This window comes from Hemicordylus capensis, chromosome 5 (genome assembly GCF_027244095.1).
Source record: "Hemicordylus capensis ecotype Gifberg chromosome 5, rHemCap1.1.pri, whole genome shotgun sequence".
Classification (NCBI taxonomy): domain Eukaryota; kingdom Metazoa; phylum Chordata; class Lepidosauria; order Squamata; family Cordylidae; genus Hemicordylus; species Hemicordylus capensis.
The window spans coordinates 167,722,699-167,749,428 of record NC_069661.1 but is presented as its reverse complement, the minus strand read 5'-3'; the positions used below and the strand labels follow the sequence as shown (position 1 = coordinate 167,749,428).

Sequence of the window (26,730 nt, the reverse complement as noted above, 5' to 3'; positions counted from 1 at the left end):
GTCCGAACTCATTACCCCCGAGTCTTAATTCAACTCTTGAGCACTTGTGTTTTCAGGCAAGCCAGCGGAGCGCTTCGTCGCAGGCCCGGACGAAGCGCAGCGCAACCACCACAGTCTCCCTCTCTGCTTTGGTCGCCTCCCGTGGCCCACTGGCGACTCACCGAGGACTCCCCGCCTGCCGCCCTCCAGACGCCCCACTCTTTCTTTCTCCCAGTCTTTCTGTTCCGCCGGCGCCAACCAGATCTCGAGCACTCCGTTTGAAAGGGGCGATCCACCCGTTTATTTGCCACCAGATCCACCAAATCATCCTCTTTTTTTCCCTTTTTTTTTGCACGTGCAATAATAATAATAATAATAATTTAAAAAAAGAAAAATACAACCGGAAAGTTCAGGTCCCATACAAAACTGAATCCAGCCCCCTGTCCACAAGAGGTGCGATGGTCAGGGAGTGGGGAGAGGATGCTGGTGGGGTGTGTGTGTGTGGAGGGCGGTTGAGAGGGGGGTGGGGGGACCAACCGGGAAAGGAGAAATCAAGAACGGGGTGGGTGGGGTGGAGACAAACCAAACTCACCAGCAGGCAAAGTCAATCAACACACTTGAAAAATCTATATACAACGAGCAAGTCAAAGAGAAGGATGCCAGGGTTGCCAGATCCAACGCGAAAACGTGGAGTGTCGGGGGAAGAGGGATTGCCCATTGCGGGGGAACATCTCTTCAAGGAGGAGAGCCCACCCACCCCCAGACACATATAAGGATGCTGGGAGGGGTGATACTCTGCAACCAAGGAGCCCTTCAGATGAAAGGGCACCGCATCACCAGAACTAGGGGCGTGGGTGGTGAGCTGAAGTGTCCCAAAATGACCGGTCAAGCTGCCTCATACTGAGTCAGAGCATTGGTCCATCTAGCTGACTGTTATTTTCACGGGCGGGCGGGCGGGCAGGCAGGCAGCAATTCTCTGGGGCTTTAACCAGGGGTCTTTCCTTGCCCCCACCCCGCCTGGAGATGCCAAGGACTAAATCTGGGACCTTCTGCATGCAAAGCAGGTGTCCAGGGGTACAGACAGAGGGCAAACTTGAGGAGCAACTCTTCACTTAAATGGTTTGAGGGGGAGAAGAAAGACACTTTTGGTGCAGGGAGAAACGTGTTTGGGGGATTGACGATATGGGTTATTAGGCTCAACAGGGTGAGTTCCAGAAAATGAAGGGGGAGCTCTTCAAATGCTTGGAGGGGGGAATCTGCATCCCTGCAGGTGCTGTACCGACTCAGGACCATCCTTTGAAAGAGGATATTCTCCCTTATAATAAGGGACATCCCCTGACTTGCTCAAGGAAAGTGGTCTTCTGGAATAATTTCTGGGACATCCTTTTTGTTTTCTGTAAGGGTAGAGTATTTCTGAAAGAGAAAGTTTCAGAAGGTCACTCCGCTCTTCTAAGGTGGTCACTACCCAGGAATCCGGCAGATAAGGGCCTGCCTTTTAAAGACAGGAGTCCTTCCAGCAAAGGTCAGTCGGGCTCCGAAGGGAGTAAGGGCCAGCCTAGGGCACCGCTTCAAATAAAAGAGAGCCCTGAAGTGTACGTGGGGGCTGCAGTTTGGTGAAGGGCCATGCCCTTTACATGCCGTTTACAAAAAGAAGACTCTTTTCAGAGAGCAGGGTTTACATTGGGACCTACGGCAGCCTCATCTTCTGGACTGCGAGACTTAAATCGGTCTCTAGTGGGAACGTCAAAGCATCGGATCGATGTTCTGCATTCTGTCCCGGCTTAACAACTGTTGGAACCACAATTTCTACCGAGTGAAATGTGCAAGCGAATGACAGGTTTCCTCCAAATTAAAGAGGAACGAAAATTCAGAGAATCTGGGGGCTTCCTCTCAAGGAGAAAGTCAAGAAAATGTTCTCAGAGCATTTCTCACACTTGGTTACAATGCGCTTAAATGCACTGTCAGTATCGCAGGGGCGCTCACAGCTTCTCAAACACGGCATGCAACTTTCCCCAAGGCTTCGATTCCACCGAAAGGCCTTTTAACAAAGGAGCATCCTTTCTGAAGAGAGATCCCTACAATGGGCCAATGGCCATCTTTTGGATTTCAGATGCCACCAAGGAGAGATATCATGGACAAGAAGGAGCAATCTGACCTTCTCTATGCAAAGAGTAGACCTCACGACTTAGTAGACTTCTGGGCTAAGGGATGTCCTTTTGGGATAAGGGCAAGGCAAATTGCTTGGAGCAAGAATCCTGCCCGGACATAAGGCTGCGGTGTTCTGAAAGAGGTGACAGCCCTTTGAGGCCTTTGACAGCCCTTTGCAAGACCACAGCGACCTCCGGGCATCGGAAGCAGTCCTTTAAAAGGGATGGGGCTTAAAAAACAAGAAGGGGGGGGTCGTGGCGGAGAGGATCCCTCCCTCCCCTCTCTTGTTCCGAAAGTGACGATCTGGCAACGCTAGGCAGGCTTCCCAGCTGGGTCTCGACCCAGGTCAATAAATACACCCGGAGTAAGTTTTCACCACGTGTCCTTGTCCTCAAAGCCATCTCTCCATCCTGAAAGACTGGAGCGGGGGGTCAAGTCTTTCCTCTCCCCGCTCCCCCTATTGTCACGTTGGAGGAGCCGCTCTCCAGCAGTCCCAGAGGCGAAAGTGTGGCTTCTCTGGAGAGCGGGCGCAGGAAACACCAACCCGCTGAGGCAGCGCATGCAGAAGAAGGGCAGACCTCGGGGGGCCTCAAGGGTGGTGAAGCAGCGCGGGGGCCGGCGGCGGCTCTGGCTCTGGCTCGCCAGGAGCCCGAGACAGACCCAGCGAGGAGCTGCCGCCGCCGCCGCCGGTGCTGTCGTGCAGCTTGCGGACGTGCTTCTTGAGGTCAAAGTTCCTGCAGAAGCCTTTGCCGCAGGTGGGGCAGGTGAAGGGCTTCTTGTCGTTGTGGGTGTGCATGTGGAAGGTCAGGTTGTACACCTGGTGGAAAGCCTTGTTGCAGATATTGCACTTGAACTGCTTCTCGCCGCTGTGCGTCAGCTTGTGGTTCTTGTAGTTCCCTGCCGGCAGAAACGGGGGCGCGGGGCGGGGGGGGGCAGAGGGGGCCGGAGAACAAGGAACGGCGGTCAGTGAGGCTGGGGAGCGAACTCTCCCGCCTCCCCTCCACCAACTAGCCCCTGTCGGAGACAGAACGACAACTGTGACACAATCTCCGGGTGAACCCGGTTCCCCTTCAAATCCATTCCGACCATTCGGATCCCGAGGATTCCAGATTGCAGGATGATTCCACCCCATTTTAGAAGCTGAAATCTTGGGGCCATCCCGAAACCGATTTATGCGCAGATCCAAAGTGTGCCTTCCCGAAAGAAAGCCTTGCGTCCATACTGACCCCTTGAGGACACCAGTTCCTGAAGAAGTCTGGCAGAGATCTGGCAGATAAATCGGTCCCTTCGCTTTTCTCTCTCTCCCCTCCCTGTCTTCTCTTCGTTTAAGCCGTTAAGAAAACGACCAAGCCAAACCAGCAACATCTAGCCGCTTGGAAGGGAACTGAATCTGGATCAGGACACTTCCAGTCGCAATACCAGACTAGGTTAATCGACAGCCCGCTCCTAAACACGTAGTGTGTTTGGCTTTTCGCGGGGTTTATTTCCAAATGAATAATATGTTAAACTGGGGTGTTAATAGCAATAGCACCTAAACTGGGGTGTTAAATCTAGTTCTTCTCAGTGGAGCTAAACGGATTTAAAGGAGTGAATCGGTCTAAAAGTGTATCTTTAAAGGACAAACAGAATCGTTCAAAACATTTGATGCTGGTCAACCAATACTGTGCCAGCAGTAACCTATACTTGCTTACTCGGAAAATAAATCCCGATTAATCCAAAGGGGTTTACTCCCAAGTAAGGGTGCGTCCTTAATCCTATTCATCGTTAGCTGTTATTTCCGTTGCCATCATTCGTACAGTTCAAATGCATTGACACGAGATTCCCTCCCCCCAATTAAACAGAAGTGGCAAATTACAGATTAGCTGGGAAGCACTAAGTGCTGAGACCAGCATTTCCTGGTCAGTTTCAGTGGGGTCTCCCCCACATTTCTCTGGCGGTTCGATATTAAAGGGAACATGTTAGCGTCTCCTTAACATTCTCCTTCGTACAAAAATAACTCTGGGCCGATTCTTTGGAACTCGGAAAGGGTTCAACGGTAAAAAGATGGATCGACTTCGAGTTGTACCTTTTTGATGAAACCCTTTGCCGCAAAATTCACACACAAAAGGTTTGTAGCCGGCGTGTATCCGCGTGTGCGTGTTTAACGTGGAGCTCCGGTTAAAGGCTTTCCCGCACTGGCTGCACTTGTGGGGCTTTTCCTGAGGGGAAGGGAGCGGGGGGAAGAAAACAGAAGCAGACCCATATTCAGGAGCTTGTCCGAGGGATCAGCACACCTTGTGTCGCCGGCGGATGAGAATCGGAGCAAACTGTTGAACTCCTTCCTTCCCGTCTCCCCGTTTTGGACTCCCAGCTACAGGAATCGCTGGCGGCTACTTTCCATCAAACAGTAAGTGGTCCCCCCCCCCCCGCACTCCAGGTACCCAAAGGACGCCTTTAGCAGTCCCCATTCCCTTCCCCCAAAAAGTGGGGAGACACAACTCAGTGAACTGAGGGGGAACACGAAACCTGCAACAGGATCCCGTGGTTACTTAGGACTTCCCCGTGAGTTCAGTGGGACTTACTCCCGAGTAAGTGACTGGGGCAGTTAGAAAACAGTTACAACCGACAGATGAAGCGGGGTGGGTGGGAGAGCAATCGAAGTTGAAAAATCAAATCAGCCTAGATCACAGGGAGGAATCTCGAAGACATTTTCTAGGTGGGGGGAATGATACCCTCCATTCTAAGCACATTTCACGGGCTCTTTGAGTGTTTCCTTCCAGACACCGACCGTGTGAGCTGAGCATCAGACACAGCCTGAGAGACAGCATCGAAACAAGCAGCTCGCTCGCGAGTTCGACGGAGAAAGGGAGCGGGGAACAATAGCTACAGACCCATGGAGAAGAGGGTCTGGAGGGCGGGAGAGAGAGCGGGAGAGTTTGGGAAGCTGGGTCGGGAGAGATGGAGGATGTAGGCCTGGAGCAGACCTTCTGGCAATAGACAGATTCACACACACACGCACCCCCCATACCTGGGTGTGGATGATCTTGTGTCGGCAGAGGGTGCTGGCCTGGCGGAAGCCCTTGCCGCAGACCTTGCAGACAAAGGGCCGGGCTCCGGTGTGAACCGGCATGTGGCGCGTTAAGTTGTAGTGCGCGTTGAAGACCTTGGGGCGAAAGCAGCGAGAGAGAGAGAGAGAGAGAGAGAGAGGCGCGATTAGAAGGGGCGGGAGTGAGGGCGGGCGGCGGCAGGTGCGGGCAGACCCGGGCAGCCAGCCAGCGAAGCCCCGACGGCCAGCCTGCCTGGGCTGGGGGTGGCGGGCCAGATCGGGGCTGAGGGGAGGCACTCACCTTGCCGCAGACCTCGCAGGTGAAGACTTTGGGCTTGGCGCCTGGCGAGCCGCGGCTGAAATCGGCCGCCGCGACGCCCTTGAAGGGCAGCTTCTCGGCGGCCAGGAGGTGCGCGGCGGCGGCGGCGGCGGCTGCAGCGGCGGCGGCGGCAGCGCTGTGGAGCTGGGCGTGCGCCAAGTCCTTGAAGGCCGGCGGCGGCAGCTGCAGAGGCGGCGGCGGCGGCGGCGTGTACTTGTCCGGGCCGTGCGGCAGCGGCTGCAGCTTGTTCCTCTCGGCCAAGTAGGCCTTGGGCGCCGTCGGGGCTGGCAGGGCGGGCGCCGGCAGCGGCGATCCCAGGAAGTAGGAGGCCACCGGGTGGAGGCTGAGGCCCGACGGCGGCGGCGGCGGCGGAGGCTCGGCGGCCCGGCTGAAGTAGCCCAGGGCGCTTAGGGCCTGGAAGGAGGAGTGGTTGACCACGCGGGGCCGGACCAGCTTGTAGTGCTGCTGCAGGTCGGCCTGGGGCTTGAGGCTCAGCGCGCAGCTCAGGGAGGACGAGGAGGAGGAGGAGGAGGAGGAGGAGGAGGAGGAGGAAGGCGGGTCCAGCTTCCTGGGCTCCGATCCCGGCTTGGCTAAGGGCTCGTAGGCCAGCGGCACGAAGGGGATCATGCAGGGGATGGAGGCGCCCAGGCTGAGCGCCTGCTGCTGCTGCTTGGCCTGCTCCCCGGCTTTGGCCCCCGCTCCGTGTAAGAAATGGGGCAGCAGCGGCAGGGCTTTGGGCTCCGGGGCCGTCCGGGCCATGATCCGCTCGATGGAGAAGGCCAGCGGCTTGGAGGCGCTCAGCATGCTGCCCCGAGGAGGAGCGCTCAGGCTCTTGGCAGCCGTCGGGTGCCCGCTGCTGTCCATGGCTGGCCGCTCTCTGGAAGTGGCGCCTCTCCGGCTAGCTTTGCCCCTGCTGCGCCCGGTCACAGAGCGCCGGGCAGGGAGCAGGACGCCGCCGCCACCGCCTTGTACTCCAGACCCGACATCAAGCCCGCCGAGGCCGTCCCTGCCGCTGCCACCCCCCTCATGAGCTTCATCTTCTGCATCTTCTTCATCGCCGCCGCTGCCACCACCACCAGCATCATCCCCCCTTCGACGGCCGCCAGCGGAACCAGCCTGCCCAGCCTGATGGACTCGTCCGGGCCCATTGCCGCCTGTGCGCTCCTGTGGCGGGGAAGGGTCGCGCTCTTCCTCTTCTTCCTCTTCTTCCTCTTCTTCTCTTCCTCCTCGTTGTCTCTCTTTCTCTCTTTCTCTCTCAGTGGAAAGTGTTGGTTCAATAGCAGCAGCCACGATCCCGCCAATCGTTAACTTCCAAGAGGAGAAGGTAAACTAGATAATTGCTCAATTCGCTTCCAACAGACACTAGGAGGGGGGGAGTCGCGCCCCCCCTTTCCCTTCCCACCCCCAAGTGCGAGCGGCTACTTTTCATTGGAGCCGGAGCCTTCTCCTCCCGCCCAGAGAGAAGGAGGTGGCTCTCCCCTCCCCCCTTTCCCTTGATCTCCCCCCCCGCCCCGCTTCCCTTTTATTATCCCCAATCTGCTTAAACAGGCTTTAGAGGCCTGGAGATCAATTTTCTTGCCTTGAAGTGACATCATCTTTCCCCCCTTTTTTAAAAAAGAAAAGAGAAAGGCAAGAACTAAAATGCATGGAAGGACCCCTCAATAAGGAAAGGGAGCCCAGTTCAGGGGCATGCGCTGGACTTCTAGTATTTGGCAAACTTGGTGCTGCGCGGAAGTTGACTGCCGGCTGGTCAGTTTCAGCCCAGACGGGCATCCTTTCGCGTGCGCACCTGAGTGCACGTCTTGGTTGCTCTGCTTCTGCCCTGGGTCCTCTCCCCCGCGCTCTCCCTCCCTCGCTCCTTCCTTCCCTCCCTCCCTCTGTGGCCTTTCGGAAGTAGCACGTTGGACGGCTGGGCTTTTGGCACATGTACCTTTCCTAGTGAGAAGCCATCCACGAACGTTTGTGGCCGCTGCGATCCTTGAGCGTTTTCCCCAAGGAAAGGGCATAGGCGACTAGGGAACCAAGATGCGCTCTACCAAACCACAGAACCAGGCTGCGAGCTGAATCGTCGGCACACGCCCCTCACACGGACAAAAGCAAGACTCAACGGCGCGGAGAGGCTGTTTGGAAACGAGGTGGTCCACGTCTTGAGAAAGCTGACCCAGACACAACTTGCCAAAGGCAAGTTCAGGCAGATCCGGCCCAAACTGTCCCCCGTACAGAGAAAGGAGGAGCTCCAAAATATTTAAGACAACAACCTGAGTTAGCCAGGAGAATTCGTATGAAAAACTGAGACTCCTACAATCTGTGACACACTTAAATCAATGAGGAAGGCTGGTTTTAATGGAACTGGATTGCAAAATACTTCTACACACTCAAGTCAGAGAATTGCTTGAGTCATTCTAGATCCTCGCTGGTTCTAAGATGAACTGGGAATTCCTCTCCCTATTGGAATTTCAGTCTGATCAGTTTAAACTGCATTCGGAACAGTCAGTCCGATCAGTTTAAACTGAATTTATATATATGAATGAATATCTTTCTTTCTTTCTTTCTTTCTTTCTTTCTTTCTTTCTTTCTTTCTTTCTTTCATATATATATATATATATATATATATATATATATATATATATATATATATATTTGAATGAATATATATGTGTGTGTGTGTGTGTTATTTATGAAAGAAAGGTATCGCACTTCTGGTTTGCGGCTTCATCCGCCGCCATCAAACTGGTGTTTGGATTTAAATCAATGATAAAGACGATTCTTAAGTCATAATACATCACAAATCCTGCTAGCCGCTTGTGGACCGAAATGCTCCTTATGTAACTGCAACAAGTAACAAATCCAAATAAAACCTCACCCCTTTTTCTTTTCCGCTTTGGAATGGACCCAATGAAGTCCCATTGAAACGAATTATAGGGCTATTACAGGGCGATTTCGGGGCAAATTGGTCTTGAGCCTCTCAGCTTTTAGATGATCCACTAATTAACTACAAATCTCTCTTTCAGTAACCGAGGCCAAGGGCTATGTAAACACGGCTAGGTAGGCGCGGGCCTTAATTTTCTCCACAGAAGGAGGGAAACCGGCCAAGTCGAAGGGAAAGGGGGATAATTCGTTTTCATCGAAATCGTTCCAACCGCTGTCGAGAATCGTGTTATGAACCTTGTTAATGTACAAACATTCGTAACAAAGATCCCAACAAACCGAGGACTGTAAAATCAAGAAGGAAGTGGAGAAAAGTGTCTGTGTTTGAGGGGCGAATATACTCCCTCCCCCATGTTGTGGTTCCCCATGGTTCAAGCCCCACACTAGTCACAGAATGGGGGCAATAGATGGGTGGGTCAATTACAAGGAGAAACCCCTGGACATTTTGGCTAGTAGAATAATAGCATTCATAAAACTGGCTGACACGTTGAGGAACATTACTCAAAGTAGTCCCATTGAAATTAAAAGGGCAAGTTAGAATCCCTTTTAACTTCAATGGGACTACTATGAGTAATGTTCCTCGGCATGTTAGCCATAAATAACAGCAAAATAAAATTAATGACAACCATGTTAGCTGTTGACTGACAAGCCTTACAATATTCGGTTACTCTTCCGCAAGCCTTTTATTTTTATTTTTTTTAAGACAACGTTCAGGTTAGTCAAAGGTTAGGCCCATATTTATTGTTTAAAGGCCAAAGGCCTCTTAAGCACATTGGCTGGCATCCTGACTAAAATTACTAGAGGGATTCCTATTGGAATTTAGAGTCGTTCCTGGGTAGTATTATGGAGTAATTTAGTCAGGATCTTTGCCATTTCCTAGGTCAGCTATTTATTGCGATGCAATGAATCCATTACATCGATCCGGCAATGATAGTTTCTCCAGGTCGGAGTTAATTAGAATCCGTTGGGAGCCCGCAGAACTCAACAGGCCGGTCGTCCCCTTGAGTGGGCTCTCTGCTGCCTCTCTTCAGCCAAGGCCCGGACTCTGGGAAGGAGGGAGCCCGTGTTGGGATGCTTCCCACGAGCGCCCGGCCCCTGCAAGGTGTGTGCCCTTCCGGAAGGACGGGAGTGGCAAAAAGACAGGTGGCAGACACAGGTGGCGCGGCGCGAATCGGCCTTCTCCTGGCGCTGGTCCCTCGGACAGTCAGGATGCCGTTCAGCCTGTAATTGCCGCCCTCCTCGCCGGGCGACTCAGGTCTCCTCGTCGGCCACTGATGCGGGCGGGCAGACGAGAGAGAACGCCGAGGAGGCCACTCGCTCACCAGACGCGAGGCTGGTACTGTAGAGCGCCTGGCCTCCTGCGCCCCAGGAACCCGCAGCTGTGACTCGGATCTGCTCCCTGGAGGAGGAGACCCCCGCTTTCTCTCTCGGGGTGCCCTACATCGCTCCCTACGATCTCCCGCCTTGCCTTCCCCAGTCAGGGGGGCTGAGCTTTGGCTGGCCGCCTTTGGCTCTCATCCCGGCTCCGGGCTTTCTCTCTGGATGGCCGAGGCTTTCGGCGGCGCGGCTCTCTGAAGGCGCCAGCAGCTGCCTCGGCGCTGGACTTTGGGGGCTGGCTGACTCTTCTGGCAGCTGTTTAGGAGACGGAGCGGCACGCGGCGGCGGCGGCGGCATCTCTGGAGCGGAGGAGCTCAGCTCCCGGAGCGGCAATTCCTGCCTCTGCTGCCATGAAGAGGAGGCCGGCCTGAAGCAAGCGCTGGGGCAATCCAACGCCCTAGCCGTCCTCCTCCCGCATCCACTTTAGAAAACAAACAACAAACCGGGATCGGAGCCAGGCGGGCAGCTTGCTAAGGGAAGCCGGCCCGAATGGAGAGTGGGAGCGAAGTTCTCCCTTTCCAGCCCAGTGAACTCACATCCCACAGCCCGATCCTGGAGAGTTAAGGAGCCTCTTGGAAGGACTGGCACCCCATCCTGTGCAAGCAACTCCCGCCGAGGTCAAACAGGACTGCAAACCTAAGCACATTTTCTGGCGAGAAAAAGGCCTCTTGAACTCAGAGGGACCGAACTTCCTTCCTTCCTACCTATTCAAAGTTCAATAGGGGCCCTCCACACACATTTCAGCTACAGCGCCATCCTAAGCATGTTGACCGGAAAAGATACCGCAGAGCTGCGAAAGATGTAGAAAAGGCCAACCAAGGTGCTGGCTCGCTAGGTCGAAGCACCATAAGAAAAGGTGAAACCCTTTGCCTTTGGGACTTCTTTGAGGAAAGGACTTTTTTGACCCTTTGCCTTTGGGACTGTTTTGAGGAAAGGACTAAGGAAGAAGAACATAAGAACAATCCTGCTGTATCAGGCGCAGGATCTATCTAGTCCAGCATCCTGTTTCCCACAGTGGTCCTCCACCAGAAGCCTCTGGGAAGCCCACAACCAGCAGATGAAGGTATGTCCCCTTTCCTGGAGTTATTCCCCTGCAACTGACGTCCGGAGGCTTCCTGCATCTGGACCCCAGGTAGCCCATAGCCCTCAAGACTAGTAACTATCGATAGACCCATCTTTCATGACTTCGTCTAAACCAGGGTTTCTCAACGTGTGGGTCCCCAGATGTTATTGGACTCCAACTCCCATAATCCCCAGGCCCAGGGGCCTTTGGTTGGGAATTATGGGAGTTGAAGTCCAATTACATCTGGGAACCCACATGTTGAGAATCCTTGGTCTAAACCACTGCTAAACTCATTCAGGCTGGTGGCCAGGCCACATGCTGTGGCATCCCATAGCAGAGGTATATAAAATGATGGTGTGGGGAAAGTGCCGCCATAGGAGCATTCTCCCTCATGCTAGAACTAGGGCCATGATCCAATGAAACTGACTGACAGGCCGTCTGGGACGGACAACTGGAAGCAGCTCTTCCTACAAGGCACCCTTAATGTACAGCATCCTGTGCCTCAAGGTGGTGATGGCTACAAGCCTGAATGGGAGAAGATGACCTCGAGGAGGAGAGGTGACAGGCAAGATTGCCATCATGGCCATTAGACCGGTGCTTCAGCTGCTCCACTACGAATGAAGAAGCAGTGTGCCACCTCGTACCAGTTGCTGGCGGGCCGGGGAGCAACAGTGGAGCGCTACCGTCTCCATGCCCCCCGCCTGTGGGCTTTGCGGCATTATTGGATGGCCACTGGAACAGAAGGCTAGACTCCATGGACTTTTGATCTGATGGAGCTGGGCTGGGCTTAGGCTCTTCCATTCTCCTTGGAAAGATGTGCTGAGGATTGTCGCCGCGGAGCCCGACCATCTTCTTGTTTGCTGAACTGAGTTCAAAGGGCTATCGAGGAGCGCACAGCGCACACGGGTTTTGCAAAGTCTATGCCATTGTGTTCACTGAGCTGGTTGTTCTAAGGTAAAGCTTGCAGCTGCGCAGTCCACACCACCACCACCACCACCATCACCAACCCCGCCGAGGATGAAGTGGGCTCTGACCCACAAAAACAGGCTTCAAGGTGACTCTCTGTTGTTTTAGCCCTGCGTCTGTTTGCTGGGAAGAAAGTCCCAGCATTTTGGGTTGTGAGCCCTTTTGTAGATTGTGAGCCCCTTTGGGAACAGGGGGGCCATCTTATTTATGGATTGTTTATTTTTTCTATATAAACCGCTTTGAAAACCTTGGTTGAAGAGAGGTATATACAATATTCATAGCAGTAGTCGCTTCAGCGTGCCCAGAGTGACAACTCACACACCAGCTAACCCGTTTCCTTGGAAATCCCCACTTCTCCAAGTGATTACTACAAGCGTGGTTACCCAGCGGGTCCTTGCCACGTTAAGCATGTGCCATTGCTTTCCATGGGCCACGCTCCGAGGAAGCAGGAGCGGGACCTAGCGGGAGCGCGACCCTCAGTTTTCTTGGGGGATGTTCCTTTGAGCTCAGCGTGCTTACTTCCGAGCAAGCATGTCAAGATCGCGCTGTTGCTTCAATGGAAGCTCCAGCAACGGGGTTTTCGGATCCGAGAAATCTGTAGGACATTTCAATGGAATCTCCAGTAGTTCTTTGGAAGCCAATTCCATGGCAATAGGGGTTACCCCCCAGGAAATGTGGTGTGTGTGTGTGTGGGGGGGGTCTGCTTTATATCCTCATAGCCTTAAAAGAGAAAATCTAATTGACACCCAAGTTGCTGGTGTCAAAAGACTGTGTTTCTTTTTAGATTGTGAGCCCTTTGGGGACAGGGATCCATCGTATTTATTTATTATTTCCCTGAGCCATTTTTAGAAGGGCGGTATAGAAATCGAATAAATAAATAAATAAATTCAGGGAACCGGTTAATATGGGAGGTTCAGGCCTTTTAAAGAGCAAAGTCTCCTTCACCAACAACTTTCTTTCCAGAATGGTCCTTTTGCGAGGGAACAACTAGCCACAGTTTGGTCCCAGGGATCAAAAACGGAATAGCGCCGAGACTGATTGCTTCTGCCCAAAAGGAGACCTGAAGGGACGAAAGAGAGCAAAGAGGTTCTTCTGGGCAGGCAAGAGAGGTGATCTCCCACGTTTCTGTGGGGAGGGGGGGAGATCCACCCACCTTCGAGTCAAAGGCCTCCAGCCTAAAGGCATTTATTTGGCCACTGATCCCTCCGGAACTTCCTTGCCCTTGTGTTTAGGATCGCAGCTAAGTCTGCCGAAGGCTAAGCCTCTGATGCCCAGTATATGCAACCGGCCTGCCAAGTTGGCCGCCTCTCCCGCTCCCTCTTCCTGCGGTTATTGCTCACTTGAATTTCCTCCTGGTCGAAGCTCGCTCCCTCCGGGCTATTCAAGGCGAGCCCCCAAGCCGGTCCTCTCGACCTCAGGGCAACATCTGAACTCAGAGGTGATCAGATCGCCAATATCACCTGAGCCGTGGAGCTCGCCTCGTTTCCTCTGGAATAAGCAAAGAACCCAGCTTTGCTAGAAGGAAAATGGCCTCCTGGCTGAAACACCCCCGGCCTGGCCCTCATCATATGCAGGCGTTATAGCCCCCCCCCAACTTTCCCTTCCTTTCTGGGTGCAGAAGTAGGCCCAGGGGTGTAGCTATAATTGAGCTTGTGGGTTCAAAGAACAGCCCCCCACACACATACACCCCCACACAGCTCCTGAGGGGCCCCAGCTCCACCCCTCCCTATTTTCTTCACGATCTCCCTCACTCCGAGAGGCCCCCAGGGAGAGGGGCAAACAGGCTAAGCCCCTGCAGGCGGCACCGAGGATCTGGAGCTGTGAAAGAGCGCAAAGCTTCCTTTCCAGGCCGGCTGCAAGAGGAACAGGGACTGAGAGAGGGAGGGGGGAGAGATGGAGGACTTGCTTTCTTTTAATTGCTTGGGTTAGGAAAGAAACTGTTCCAGTCAGGCGACATGCGCCCAGCCTCCTTTATCTCCATGGGCATGGGGGGGGGGAGAAGGGGCACGCCCCCACATTGAGGCCCCTGGATCTTGTCTTTGGAAGAGAAAACCACCTCAAAAGAGCAAGGAGCATGGAGGAAGATCGGTCCAGCCAGCCAGCCAATCAAGGCAACTGGAAGCAAAGGGCTTGCAGCAGCCCCACCAACTCTTTGGGGGTTGTTTGTTTGTTTGGTTGGTTGGTTCAATCTAGGACCCTCTCCCCAAACCAGGCTTCAGCCCTTGAAAGGAGCAGGAGAGGGCCGACGGGGCTCTCTCCCTTTAGGGTTGCTGCTGGTGCCAGAGGAACTGAAGGCCAGCGCCTCCACACCCCCTGGGGCTCTCAAATCCTCTTTAGTCTGTCCTGGGTGGTGTGGTTTGTGCCCTCAAGAACCTATATGTTTTTTTTAAAAGATGCTTAACTTGTGGTGGTGGTGGTGGTGGTGGTGATGGGGCACTCCTCCTAAGGCCTTTAGGTCCAGGCTCCAAAGTTAGGTAGGCACACCTGTGGCTGCCGCAGCTGCCTCTGTCTGCTTTCCTGCCTTCGCCCTGCTCAGGGCTTGCTCTCTTCCTCGGACCTTCTCCCCTCGCCTGCCTCTTCTCTGCACCACCCCACCCCTGCAGTTTGCTATTGTCTCCCTCCTTGCCGTCATCTTCCGGCAGTTTCCCTCCTCCCTTTCACCCCCTCTCTTGCCCTTTCCCTACTGCACATTTTCCTCCCTCTCCCCTCCACCCTTCCTTTTCTCTTCTCCTTTCAACCGCAGTCTCATGCAAAGCAATACCACCTGGCGACCACCTAATGGCGCAGCGGAGAAGTAACTTGCCCAGGGAGCAAGAGAGAGACTGATGTCTCAAATCCCTGCTGGTATGTTCCGGACGGCTCTACTTTAATGCCATATGGGAGGGTGAAATCGAGGGGGGCTGCTGACCTTTCCCCACACTACAAGGCTGGTGTGGAAGGAAGGGCTTTGGGGTGGGGATTCAACGTGCCTCAACTTGTGAGAGTGATGTTAGGGCAGAGAAGGAGAGACAGAATATCTTATTGACATAAGATGATGAGCGGGGACAAAGGGCAGGTCTTGAAAGGGGTGTGTAGGGAGGGGGAGGGGGAGGAGTGTGTGTGCGTGTGTGTGTTTGTATCCTGATCTTCTAAGGAGCTCAGAGCAGTATACATGGTCATTTTAATCCTCACAACAACCCTGAGATAAGCAACTGGCTTGAAGTCACCCGGTGGGTTTCATGGTTGAACGGGATTTGAACTCAGGTCTCATCCATCCTAGTCCTGCACCCTGACTTCTACACCACACTGGCTGTGTGTGTGTGTGTGTGTGTGTGTGTGTGTTTATGGGAGCAACTACACTTCTTGTGGTCCCAAGTTCAAGATCTTGCCCGAAATCTTAGTGAGCTGCACTGCACTGCCATGAGTCTATAGACTGCATGAAGCTAAATGGGTCAATGGTTTGACTCCCTAGAAGTCGGCTTCCTATGTGCTCCAGCAGCAGCCCGTCTTATCTGGGATCCACAAGAGAGATGTGAGCAGTATGTAGAGGAGCTCTAGGTGGGCTCCTCGGAGGGACACACACAAGTGAGAGATGTACCAGGGGAAATGGTATAGGAGACTGGGCTACATCACTGGCCATGTAACTCAAATCTTATTTGTATTTGCTTTTGTGCGGTGTCGGATGATCAAAACTCCAAGGTTCCAGACAGAGAACGAAATCACATTACTGCCTTTATATACTAGCTTGTTCATATACCCTAAGATAGTTTGCAACATGAATATAGACATTTACCTAACAATATAGTTCTTCCTCCTCCTCCTGTGCCACTAGCAGGCAGGAGGCGGAGGTTTCAATGCAGTTTGAATTAACTTGCATATGATTCCTAAAGTTGGTCCATCGATCCTGGCAAATGTGGGCAAATCAAAGTAAGGTCGTGAAACTCTAAGCAGCGGAAGCGTACTGTGGCTGTTAGTTAGTTTATTGTATGCTGCCCCTCTTTCCAAGGTAGCATACATAGCCCTGAGGGAGGCTAGACAGAGAGACTCTAATATGACAACCACAGAGCGAGTTTTGTGGTGAATGAATATCTAAATTTGAGTCTCTTGTTCAAATCCAACATTCGGACCCCTTTTGAGCCTCATCCTTCCTTGCCAATGTGGGCTGTGCAGTTAAAGCTATTTCTGTAATTTTTTTAAAATTACAAATTGGTATAATTTGGTATAGAAATCGAAATAACAATAACAATAACAATAACAACCTAATAACTAACATAGCCACCTAATGGCACAGCGGGGAAATGACTTGACTAGCACGCCAGAGGTTGGCAGTTCGAATCCCCGCTGGTATGTTTCCCAGACTAAGGGAAACACCTATATCAAGCAGCAGCAATATAAGAAGAAGCTGAAAGGCATCATCTCATATGGCGATGGTAAACTCTTTCTGTATTCTCCCAAAGACAACCACAGCGCTCTGTGGTCGCCGACGTACATTTACCTAATAACTAACATAAAACAGCGGTCACTATTCGTTCATTCAGTAATCTGCATGTTTCGAACAGACAGTACTGAAATAAAAGTACTTACATTACAGTGCAATCCTATGCATGTTTACTCAGAAGTAAGTCCCAGTAAATACAATGGGGCCTACAGCCAGGTAAGTAGTGGATATAGGATCACAGCCTTAGTTCCTGACCAAAGTTTAGTGGGTCTACTCGGATGAACATTGGAGACAACCTGTGGCGGTGTGTTGATTTCGATTTACATGGAAGTCTTACAGGGGAGAAACAGCAGGAGAGAGGGCATGCACATACCCCTTGCCTGGGGACTTCTCAGAGGTATCTGGTGGGCCACTGTGTGAAACCGGGTGCTGGACTAGATGAGCCTTGGGCCTGATCCAGCAGGGCTGTTCCTGTTCTGAGACCTACAGCCTCTCTCCTAGGGCTGCCATACGGAAAAGAGGACGAGGCGTCTCCTGGACATTTAAGAGATTCGCAGAACAAAGCAGGTGCAGCTTTTCTCTTCCCTGCACATGCGACCTGCTGAAACCCCTTCTTGCGTGCCCGCCTTAAAAGGATCAGAGACGGGCCGACTAACCTTTCCCCAGATGGCAGCCCCTTAGGCCCTCTCCTGGAAAGGGGAGGAGGGCCGTTTAAAGTTTCTACCGGAGCAGCCCTGAGGATTCTGCTTTGTCAAGGCGATCTGCAGGTGCCGGGGCTTCGGAGGTGAAATCGACCTGCTGGGAAGTCCTGTGAGCCTTGCCCTTCTCAGCCTCGCGCGCTGCATGCTTTTATGCCAGGCTGAACTCCGCGGGGCCTTCCTCCAGCCAGCGGGCAAGAGAGCCGCCCCTTTGGTAAGACTTGGCCAGCCGCTGAGGGACCACAGTATACTGGAGAGCCGGCAGCAAACAGGCCCAGAAACTGCTTGGCTTGCTGTTTGTGATTACGCACACGTGTGATCAAGGACGCAACTAAGAAAAGAGCCCTCCTTACTCTATTTAAAGCCAGCCCTGGAAAGACCCGGCTTCGAATCCCCATTCAACCATGAAACTCACTGGCTGACTCTGGGCCAGTGACGTATCTCTCAGCCTACCCTACCTCACAGGGTTGTTGTGATGATAAAAATAGCCATGTGTTATTTTCAGTGTCTTTTAGATGGTGTTTGTTTTATGTCTTTTTAAACTTGTTGTGCACTGCCCAGAGCCTTTGGATGGGGATGTATAAATGTAAATTATAATAAAAATAATAATTATTATATAAAAATATAATATAATATAATATAATATAATATAATATAATATAATATAATATAATATAATAAATTAATTAATAATACATCGCTCTGAGCTCCTCGGAGGGAGAGCGAAATATAAGTGTCAAAATAACTAAATCGAATCAAATCACCGGGACCACTAAGACTTGGCATACTTACTGGGCGGGGGAGCGAGCCCCGTTTAGTTCAGCGCAACTGACTTCCGAGTAAACATGTCCAACAGCTCAAGCTGCGGGTCTGGGAGTGAGAAGGTGGCCAGTATTTAAATCTGCGACCCAAGGAACAAGAAGCGGCGGCACTTTCAACCACTGTGTAACATGAGTGCAACCTTGCAACCAGAAATCGCCCAGCTCTGGACTGCTCTGTAAATGCCACTCAACCATCCTGCCGTCCAATCGGGGTAGCTGAAGAGTAGTGTGGGGTGTGTGTCTCCCACTCCACATTACACGTTGGGACTCGAATCTGCAGTAGAGGTTGACGGCCCTATCTAATCGTGCTTGTGTGATTGCTTCATTAACGCGGAGTCCGAGGGGCTGGTCTGTCTTGTATATGCGGACTCGATGGTGCATTATAAGCAGCCTTTCTGGGGTTTCGTCTATCTGGAACTTATCAAGAACAAAGCCCACCTCTCATCAATTGTAACTGTTGCTCCGGTCTCCGAAACATTGATGAGTGAGAGTCTGCAAGAGTGGTAGGATCTTGGCAACTTAGCGCAAGGGAGATGTGCTTTCGCATGCAACCCTCGGCATGAGAAACCCTCAAGTCAGTCTCACTGATTCAATTAGGATTACTCCCAAGTAAATGTGCATAGGCTTGCACCCTCACTCTCTCATTTAAAAATATAACAATGATTAACTGCAGGAGGCAGGACATTCGTTGAAATTCACTGGTGTACTCTGAACAGCCCCAAATTTGCTTTCCCCAAACCATTGCATTACAGTGATCTAAAGCATTCAAACATCCGCCCCTCCTTGGGTCTTTACTCTTGGGTCCTCAGACGTTGTTGGACTACAACTCCCATCATCCCCTGAAAACAAATCAAAGGAAGAGGCACTTCTGCACTCATAGACCTTATTGATCCACAAACATGGCAGGAGATGGTGCTCTACCACATATTTGCAAACTCTGGTTCATTTCTTGTGCAATTCTATATTTACTGTGAAGTCACTCCCACTGTGTTCAGTGGGCTTTACTCCCTAGCAGTCTTAAATCTACACACACTGCTAATCGGCTTGGCAACTTCATAACAGAAAAAAGACCCCCCAAAAAGAGCAATAAAGACAAAAAAGCAACATCAGTTTAACATATTGAGCATGAAATATCTAAAAACTCTTTGTGTAACATATTCATGCCAGCATCTAAGAACCTTAATCCTTGCTAAAACTATACTTTAGACTCATGTGCTGCAGCAAATGCCAGCAGTGACAGAGGCCTGTGAAAGAGGGATTTTTCAAAGAGAAATACATAACCTAGATGAGCAAACATTCTTGCTTAATTTTGGAGATGCTTCTTTGATGCAGGAAGCTGAGGAAACAGGAAGAGCTTGAAACAAATGCCAGGTTTCTACAGGAGCATGTTAGAGGGTTAACATCGCAGAACTGTAAAACCATGTCTGTATCTTCTGTGTGTGCATTCACAATGCCAACACATTGCTTGTCAACAACAAAACCACAACGTGCGCTAAGTGGTTTACAGCAAAATGAATGAGAACACAGTTCCCTGTCACAAAGGGGCTCGGGATCCAGAAAGAAACACCAGGGAAATACCAGGGACAGTCACTGGGAAGGATGCTCTGCTGGGTTGAACAGGGACAGTTGTTCCACCCTTACTCAACACAGCAGAGCCACCACTTGAAAAGGTGCTTCTTTGCTCAGTTAGCAGGGGGGAAGTGTAAGATGTCTATCAGAACCAACACTCTCATTATACTCAGACAATGGATCCATCTAGTTCAGTCATTGTCTACACAGGCACCGACTGGCAGGCTCCCTCAGAGGAGCTTTTGCAGCTCGACCTGGGGATGTCAGGGATCAAACCTGTATGCTCTACTGCTGAATTATGGCGCCTTCTTGCATCTCTTCCACTTCGATCTACTTCCCAAGGAGAATTGCCACCAGCAAGCATAGCGAAGAGAAACTTCTGGCCATCGATTCGTATTGCTTAACTTGGCCGTGAGAGATCACACCCAGTTTCCAGCAAATTCACTGAGGATATGGTTTAAGTATGATGCGCGTACACATCCACACAGGTGCAGCCTGTCTATGTGGGTGAGGCATAAGAACAGCCCTGCTGGATCAGGCCCAAGGCCTATTTAGTCCAGCATCCTGTTTCACACATCAGATGCCTCTCTCTTGCTGTTGCTCCCCTTCAGAGAGAGCATGCCTGCTCTCTTGCTGTTGCTCCCCACTTGCCTCTGAGGCTGGAGGTGGCCTATAGCCCTCAGACTGGTAGCCATTGATACTGGATTTATCTAAGCCCTTCTTGAAGGCTGGCAGCTGTCACCATGTCTTGTGGCAGAGAATCCCATAGGTTAATTATGCATTGTGTGGGGAAAGTACTTCCTTTTGTCAGTCCTAAATTTCTTCGCAATCAGTTTAATGGGATTACCCCTGGGTCTAGTGTTATGAGAGTGGGAGAAACATTTCTCTCTACCCACTCTCTATAACCCATGCATAATTTTATAGACCTCTACTATCACATCACCCTCAGTTGTCTTTTTTTCTAAACTAAAATGCCATATGTGTTATAGCCTTACCTTGTAAGGAAGGTGCTCTTGGCCCCTGATCATCTTGGTTGCCCTCTTCTGCACCTTCTCCAGTTCTATAATGTCTTTTTTGAGGTATGGTGACCAGAACTGTATACAGTACTCCAAGTGGCTGCACCATAGGTTTGTATAAGGACATAATGTTATCTTTGAACATGTGCAAAGTTTCCTCTTCATCCCCAAATAACCATACACACACAATTACAGCCGGGTCTCCAAATCAGAGACAGGCAGGTTTTGTTTTCTAAGTGGGTTTGAATTCTCTCTGTGTGAAGGAATGAAGCTCAGGAATCAAGGTTTTTCATACTTCAGTTCAGACCCTCTCACTGATGAAAAGAAAAGTGTGGGAAATTATATTATCGCTGGAATGGGCTGTAACGGAGAAATATTTAAAACTTCCCTTGCTAGTCAATTACTGGTGTGAGTTTAGTTTCAACAGTTAAGGAGGTCATCCACACAATCAAAAATGATTTTCTACCTGGGTTTGGGAGCTGTGTGTGCTCCCAATTTTCGGTTGTGCAGAAGCAAAGTAGGAGGAAAAGCTACCCAGGGTTTCCTCCTATCTTACTTCTACACAATTGCTTCTACCCAAGTTTCCCTCCTTCCTTGCTTCCACACAATCACTTCTACCCAAGTTTTCTTCCTACCTTGTTTCCACACAACCACAAATTGAGAGCACACACAGCTCTCAAACCCGGGTAGGACACAGTTTTCACTTGTGTGAATGACTTCATAAAATTACTTTGCAATACGCTACTCTAAGATCAGTTATTCAATAGTACTAGTGATTGATGTTAGTAAAATACAGAGGTAGAGACCTGAAGAGGGCATCTGTGAAGAAGCCCTGGAAACTAAAATGGGAGAGAAGAATAGAGCTCCCACTTTTTTAAAAAAACCCAAACAAACCCACGCACTTTTGGCCTTCAACAACTGACACTACATGCAGGAATTCAACAGGCCAACAATCTGATTCTGTATCTCCATGCATGGTAAAATTACCTGTTGAATTTTTTTGCCTTTTATTCAGCAGCAAAGACACAAGAGAAGGGACAGAAAAGGCAGCCCTAGAACAAAAATACTCAGCATGAGAGACAAGTCACCAGGACAATAAAATCTTTGAAGAGGGACACAACATCAAGGGAAAGGAATTCAATGCAGATAAAGAACCGTGACATCTTAAGCTTGTTCAAGCAACAAGACCCATGAATACAATTCGTGCGCTCGGAATCGAAGGCTAAAGCTGGAACCCTCCTCCACGCACTTGTTTTCAATGGGACTTTCTTCTGGATAAATATGCATGCCTCGGCCTACACTAAACACGTTGTGGAGAACTGCGACTCGTTGTGGGAGGAGGAAGGATCTATTTGGCTTAACGGACTCCCCAACTTCTGAACCCGTTTTCAATAGTAGGACTTAAGTCTTGAGAGATGCGGAAGCAACAATAAAAAGGGCCCTTCGGGGACTTGCAGAGTGTTTTTCTCTCCCCATTGAAGCCTTTGTATTGTATGTACCTCTCAGTCTGGGATCGGCATCATGATTTCCAAGGGGGCTCCAATTTCTTTTTCAAAAGATAACCCTTGGTGTGCAAGATAGACGTCTGGGGTGTGCAGCAACAGGGTCGGGAAAAAGAGTTTAGCAAAGGCCTCCCACAAAGAGAGGGCTGATGCCATCACATTTCTGTCCCGCCTTTCTACCAAGCGTCCCCAAGGCGGTGTACAGTAGTACCGTTCAAAAGAAGACCTTCGGTCAACGCAGACTTAGTAGCTATTAGAAGGCTGTCCAGAAAGATACATCGGGACTATCAGGAATGAGAATCTTGGCTTGCCAAACTAGAGAAGAAAGAACTTTTAAAGGATGTTGGCATCGGCAGCGCTCCTGAAGCGTGACTCTAAAGCCACCCCACAGCGAGGAAGTCAATGCACTCCTTCTGGATTTGGCCCGCTGGGAGGAAGCCAGGAAGAAACACGCAATAAATAAATAAGGTACCATCAAGTGATCCACGTCCTTAATTTTTGGATGCCAGGCTGCTCTTAGAGGTACAGAAGGAGGGTCAGTTGAAACCAAAACCAAACCACAAACAAGGTGTGAATCCTACAATTGCTGAGAGGAAACAGAGCGAGACAGAAGCACTTGCTTCATGGAAGCCTTTTCCCTTCTCCGAATGCAGGCGATGACGACAAGGTTGTGTTGAAAGAAAACCCCTCTGGTGGTCTGTTCATTCTGAGACTGCCTAGCAGAGGAGGGTACACCTAGGTAATCTGGGAGCCGGGACCTAAAGGCCTTTGGAGACGACCCGTTAAGCATCATCCCCCTACACACAGAGGGACACAGGCAGTATTTCCAACAGGTGGGTTCTGGGGGGCACAAGAGCAACTGAACTCACCAGAATGTAGATAGACAGATAAACTTTATTACCTTCTCTGACCAGTACAGAAGCATGAAGAAAAAACACAGTGTCATACCCGTACAGTATAACAACAGCATTGCTTTACGAATATACAGTGGCATGATAAATTATTCCACTACAGTGGCCATTAGTAGTTGTCATATATTCATTGCTATTAAAACAAAATTTAGCCACCTTATGGGTAACGTGGGCTTGGTGATCTGATCAAGAAATACAACTATGCTTCATCTCCCCTGCCTGGTAGATCCTTAACCAAGGATAAAATTAGTGATTCACGGGAAGCCCTGCAAAAGTTACAAAATAATCAAACATGAGCCACCTCCTCTCTGGCCTGTGTATTACAGGGGACCAGAATGTAAGGATCTGCAACAGATGTATTTATGCAAATATGCATTAGCAGAAACATTTCGACGTGCAACTTAACATATTCCCATCCCACATATTTCTTTCCCTCCTCTGTCTCTACAGCAGGTGCAGGTCACAATCACACTTGGCCGTCCCCTGGCTGGTGGAGTGGCAGCATGCCCACACCACCCAGGACAAACTGAAGAGGACTCCCCCCACCACCAAGGGCCGAGTCCGGGGCTAGAGCGCCTCTGCGGCCCAGGCGCGTTTTCCACAGGAGAACGCATCTAAGGGCATGCAGACGCGGATGCCGACGAAAGGGCGGTTTCCAAAGTCTCTGAAACAGATGTTTATCGTGACTGACCACAGAAGGTGTTTAGGGGACGAGGCGGCCCTAGCGTTGCAACCCAGTTTCGAAATCAGACAGACCCACCCACTAAACCCGAGCAGGGTTTCTCCCTGCCAGCGGGTCTTGCCCGGCGAGGGGTACTGCCGGCTTTCTCTCTCCCAAGCGCCATACCCGACCCGAGAGGGCCGCCCCCTTTAGTCCACGCCCTCCCGGCGGCACTGGCCACGCCCTCTTCCGGTGCCGCTGTCAGCTTGGATCGGCGGCAAGAGCGAGCTCCCTGGGCGCGCGCTTTGATTTGAGGCAGCTTTTGTTTATCGCGGTTTATTAGCAGCAGCTTCTCGCTCGGGCTCAGTGCCACTGGCTCAGCTCCTGCCAAGGAGGGCTGGGATGCCAAGAATCAGTTGCTTGCCTCTCTCGCTTGCAAGTCTCATCCTTCCAAAGCTCCCACTTCTTGTTTTCAAGGGCAGGGCTCCTGTGCCTTTAACAGCTCTGTGACAGGCAGAAGTCTAACAGATCGGCTCCTCCAGAAAAAAACCCCCAACCAAACCGTACTAGACTTGGAAAAATGCGTTGTGGAGTTTTGCTCCACGCTTCTGAGTGCATCAATGCAACCCTGGCTCATTGCACTAAACAGGAGAGAAGCTTGGCGACTGTGGTGCTGAAATAAATTGCTTCACCCCTAGCAATGCATCCAGAATCCTTCCCAAGTCCTGTGGGTATTGGTGGGAAGGATTCTGGATGAACATTCTGGGCAGTAACATACTGATTTAATTTCCCTAAATAAACTCTAAATTTTTCTTTTCTTTTCTTTTTAAAGGAATCAGGCTGCTTTCCTTTTGCCATTACTTTTTGTGAGAACCATCGGTAAACGGGCAACACTGAACAGGAAGCCAGCTGGAATAAAAAAGGATCAGGGTAAAAGATAATCTAAACTATCCCCACATACAAATGATGTGGATTTGACTTTTACCTGACCATATATGTGTATAATGCAAGGGATTTAATTTTTTTAAAATGAGGAAATATCAGACTACAGACTTAACAAAAGAAAATCTGCATTACTGGAAGTAAATATACTTTAAAAATTATTAATCACCCAGAGACAAAAGTTTTGGGCACTGTACAAATCTGATAAATAAATAAATAAATAAATGTTTAATGGTATTTTAGGATTTTTGTTTTTGTTGTTGACTGATTTTGACTGTTTTTGGTGGTATAAAAATTTTCAATAAATAAATAATAAATAATAAGCAGTTATAGTACATACATAGTATATACATTCTACACTATTGGGACTATTAAAACATAATACGTTAGTAAGGGATTGAATGTGATCACATTTGACACCCCTATAAGTTATTTAGAGGTAAGAAGTTTAACTCTTAAGTTGTCAACATTAAGGTTGTCTCTTTTTAATGTAGAAAAAGGGAGTAGAAAGATGGAATCTGAATAATATTTCTGGACAGGAGGACTATCTTTAACAAAGGTGAATCTGATGCTAAGGTTAATGTTCCGTTTTTGATGTCCCACTGCAAATTTCATCTGAAGAACTGGGAGAGCTTAGTGTTGGAATTTGGTTAAAAAACATCCTCAATTAGCTACATATGCAATGGTAAAATATATTAGAAAAGGGCAATCTAGGTTTATCTATTGTTGGTTTATATTTTTAGTCCTCCCCACTTTTAAATTTAGTGAGTTTGACACTAGGGAGGGTGTTGTGTTGCTCTATGGAGATAATTGGAATAAAATATATATTGTACTGAGGGCTGGGGAAAGACAATGAGTGAAACAAGGGTTATCATTTTGAAAATAAAATCCATTCTGATAATAGGGAATAAATATATTTTTAAAAGCTTTCAGCTGCAATATTTTGAATGTTTTAGGCTGCAGTCCTATACACACTTACCCAAGAGTAAGCCTCATGGAACTCAGTGATACTTCTGCTTAAACATAGGCTGCAATCCCTATACACAAACTTACATCTGTGTAATCGTACACAGGATTGCACTGTTAAATTAATTATGTAAAAGAATAGGAAGGATCTAAGAAAATCCTTGAATGAAAATCTCTGATAATTCATTTGGGAAACTGAATTGATATTCTTGCTGTGTATGACTATAACAAAGTCCCCAGATGATTGCAAATACCACAGTGACACAAACTTGATTATGAGATCAGGACAAGTACCAGCTGGATTCCAGAAGAAACAGGACATGCCAAAGGAATTTCTATCTGCATGTAGACAGAAGCTCGAATATTAGACCTTTTTGGGTAGAGAGTAATACCTTGGGTAGATGTTATCAGTGTGATGATGGGTAATTGGCTTCTGGTCTGCTGAAAAATAGCTGAACTTCCTGCTAAATTGGTTTGTTTTGAAACAGAGCTCAGCTCTGGCATTTGTCTTCTAGAGAGGGGTGCAACTCTCAGCATGTGCAGAGTACTTTGCTATTATTTGCCTACCCATACTTGGCTGAATGCAGGTCTTCCAAGCAGGTCTGTCCTTCAGTATATTTGCCTTTAAAAATAAAACATGGTATATGTGAGGCTTAGATGCAGCTGGCCATCAGTCTAACAATCTGCTGCCACCAAAATAAGATCTTTAGCTTGTGTGACTGATTCCACTCCCAGTCACTGAACATTCTGTTTTTCAAACACAGTATCAGAACTCAGTAGTATGCTAAATAAAATGGGCAGGTAGGCTTGAGGAGGGACTAAAATAGCAGACACACCAGTAAAATAGTATAAAAACAAGAACAGGTTTACTACTATAAAAGGTTGCAAAAATTCAACAAGTTGTTCTAGTAAGAACTAATCTGCCTATTTTCCTTTCACTATAATCTTAATTGATAATTGCCATCTTCACAAGTTAGCCCACTTCAGCCTTAAACCTTCACACACACCCGCCATCTTGAACAGGAGTGGATAACATCCTTACAAACTACCTCTGTTGAGGTGTCCCTTTGTGTCACTCACTACAACAGCACCAAATTTGGTCCAAATAGGTTAAACAGTCCACAAGTTAGTCCACTTATGTGTCAAATGTTCACATGCCTACCATTTTGAATTGGGGTGGACAACGTAATTACAAACTATGCTCTTGAGCCATCCTTATGTGTCCCTACAGCTGTAGCAAATTTGGTTCAAATCGGTTAGGCGGTTCTTAAGTTAGCCCAGTTATGCCGAAAACATTCATGTGTCTGCCAACTTGAATTAAGGGGGATGACAACATCACAGACTACACTGTTTTGGTGGCCCTACAACTGTGCCCAATTTGGCTTATATTGGTCCAGGCATTGCAAAGTTGATGGTAGTGGG

The 26,730-nt window shown here is 49.7% G+C and overlaps 1 protein-coding gene across 1 annotated transcript; it reads right to left on the bottom strand.

The window, feature by feature from the left end:
* Nucleotides 1-270: 270 nt before the first annotated feature.
* On the bottom strand, nucleotides 271-6,904 carry FEZF1 (FEZ family zinc finger 1). The gene is made up of 4 exons (XM_053256042.1): nucleotides 5,454-6,904; nucleotides 5,135-5,269; nucleotides 4,193-4,325; nucleotides 271-3,024 (listed from the first exon to the last, which is right to left on the bottom strand). The coding sequence occupies exons 1-4, from the start codon at nucleotides 6,333-6,335 to the stop codon at nucleotides 2,717-2,719; spliced, it is 1,458 nt and encodes a 485-aa protein (XP_053112017.1). The 5' UTR covers nucleotides 6,336-6,904; the 3' UTR covers nucleotides 271-2,716.
* Nucleotides 6,905-26,730: the final 19,826 nt, after the last annotated feature.

Coding starts and splice junctions, on each gene's coding strand:
- FEZF1 (XM_053256042.1), bottom strand. CDS start 6,335: ATGGACAGCAGCGGGCACCCGACGGCTGCCAAGAGCCTGAGCGCTCCT. Junction 4,326..5,134: donor ACAAGATCATCCACACCCAG/GTATGGGGGGTG, acceptor CCTTCCCCTCAG/GAAAAGCCCCACAAGTGCAG. Junction 3,025..4,192: donor CAAAGGGTTTCATCAAAAAG/GTACAACTCGAA, acceptor TTCTGCCGGCAG/GGAACTACAAGAACCACAAG.